Consider the following 2,005-nt stretch of genomic DNA (forward strand, 5'->3'; position numbering starts at 1 on the left):
ACCCCTTACCATACTCCAATCTGTGATTTTTTTTTTTTTAAATAAATGATGTCAAGGCCACTAGCTTTGCCTTTACACTAATTAAAGTACCTACTAATCGCACTAGTACAGGTATGAAGGTCTAGAATTTGAACTTTGGTCTCCAGTGATTTCTCTATGCAACTTTTTTTCCTAGAAATAGAAAACCAATTAACATTGTTTTTAAAATAGCTCTATTTGCATGTAGAAAGTTCAGGCCCCGACAATACTCAATCTGTACATGTCAAGTTTTCCATGATGTCTAAGTTTTGGCCTGTTTATGCTACTTGTTCATGAGATGGGATACATGTGAATTAATTTCTCTTGAATTAATTGGGTGATTGAATTCAAAACTATACAGTAACATGACAATTAAAACCAATTTTAATGAGGTCAAACTGACTAATTTTCAATCTAACCAACAACCTATTGAATTTTATGACTCACTATTTAGCTACCTATAATCTTACCCACCACCACAGTCACTTATATATGGTTTCCTTTTCAAGCTCATTTACTTACTCTTGACCTTTTCCACCTTCCTGCTCCTATCTTTTTTAGTGGGGATGGACAAGTGAGCTTTTATTTGTTCTTTTTTCTTTTGGTGGGGACTGGAGGGTGTGGGGGGGGGGAGGGTAGAGGTTCACGATGCATGTTATATGTAAATATGTCTCATTAGCACATCACTTACTAGCAAACATAAAAAAACATGGATTGGTATTCTTGGTTATCCAAGACTAGCCTTGATCAAACACTTATCTATGAGTATGGTCTTGTTTTCAACAGAAATGAGCTTCAAAAAGAGGACTTGATTTACTTCAACCATGAATTTCTTCTAAGCATGGGCATAATTGTAGCCAAACACAGACTAGAGATTCTCAAATTGGCAAGAAAGGAAAGAGGAGGAACAATCTCATCATCAAATGGCCTTTCTAGACTTGTTTTGGCAATCAACAAAACCAAGAAGCTCATTTCCAAGAACTTCAACAAACTCAGTTTCCACCGAGCTTCGACTCATCTGGCTCTCTCCGAGCTCAAACCTTGCCCAACACAGTGGACCAGAGCACTGACGAAGCTCAACAACAACAAAAACAGCGTATCCTGGGTGTGATGAAGGATCCTGTCAGAGGTCGGAGCACTGAAGAAGCCCGAGAGCTCGAAAGCCATAGTCACAACAAGAACCATGATGAAGTCTGGACCGCTAGACAGAAGAAAGCAAGACAACAAATTGATGATCACCAGTAGGAACTTGAGTGTCTCAGGGCCTCTAGATGGGAAAGTTCAAGAAAGGTTGATGATGTACCCCAATAGGAGCCCAATGAAGTCTGGTCCATTGGATAGAAGATACAAAGACAGTGCTGTTTATCCAAACAGAATCAATAAATCTGGACCATTAGATGGAAAGGGCTTCAGCCCAAGGCTTAATCACTACAATCAAGACATTATACCAGCTGATGATGGGGTTCTCTACTCGCAATGGTCTTTAATGTTTCAAGATATGAAGCCCACTTGACGACTCATATGTAGCTATCATCTTGTAAGAGTGTCTGCAGATTACAGAATATCCTAGGTTAGTATGTTTTTTCTTGATAACCGTGGTGTCTGGTATACCAGGATGTAGCTTCATGGGCAAAGCTGGGGCAGCGGATGATGGGAAAAAACCACCTATTGTTTTTTGTCCGCTGGGATTTGAACCTGAGACTTCATGGTTCTCCCACTTCATTGACCACTAGGCCACACCCTTGGATGCTCCTTGGTTAGTATGTTTTTGGTAGATATATGTTTGGTTATTAGTAGCAAAAAGGCAGAGTGCATTCTTAAGGTAGCACAGGCATGTGGATTGCTGTCTCAACAACATTTCTTGTTCTGTTATAACCTTTTTTTCTGCATTTATGTACTTGGAAGCCTTGAATTAAGCTCAGTATCAAATATGTATGATGGCTGGTTCATATTGATTATAAAAATGAAATTCTAGGCAAGGCAGATA

General features: G+C 39.3%; 1 protein-coding gene across 1 annotated transcript; it reads left to right on the forward strand.

Moving 5' to 3' along the window:
• Positions 1 to 727: 727 nt before the first annotated feature.
• On the forward strand, positions 728 to 1,129 carry LOC132039166 (uncharacterized). The gene has a single exon (XM_059429708.1). The coding sequence runs from the start codon at positions 728 to 730 to the stop codon at positions 1,127 to 1,129; it is 402 nt and encodes a 133-aa protein (XP_059285691.1).
• Positions 1,130 to 2,005: the final 876 nt, after the last annotated feature.

The sequence above is a fragment of the Lycium ferocissimum genome, chromosome 12 (assembly GCF_029784015.1).
Source record: "Lycium ferocissimum isolate CSIRO_LF1 chromosome 12, AGI_CSIRO_Lferr_CH_V1, whole genome shotgun sequence".
NCBI classification, from domain to species: Eukaryota; Viridiplantae; Streptophyta; class Magnoliopsida; order Solanales; family Solanaceae; genus Lycium; species Lycium ferocissimum.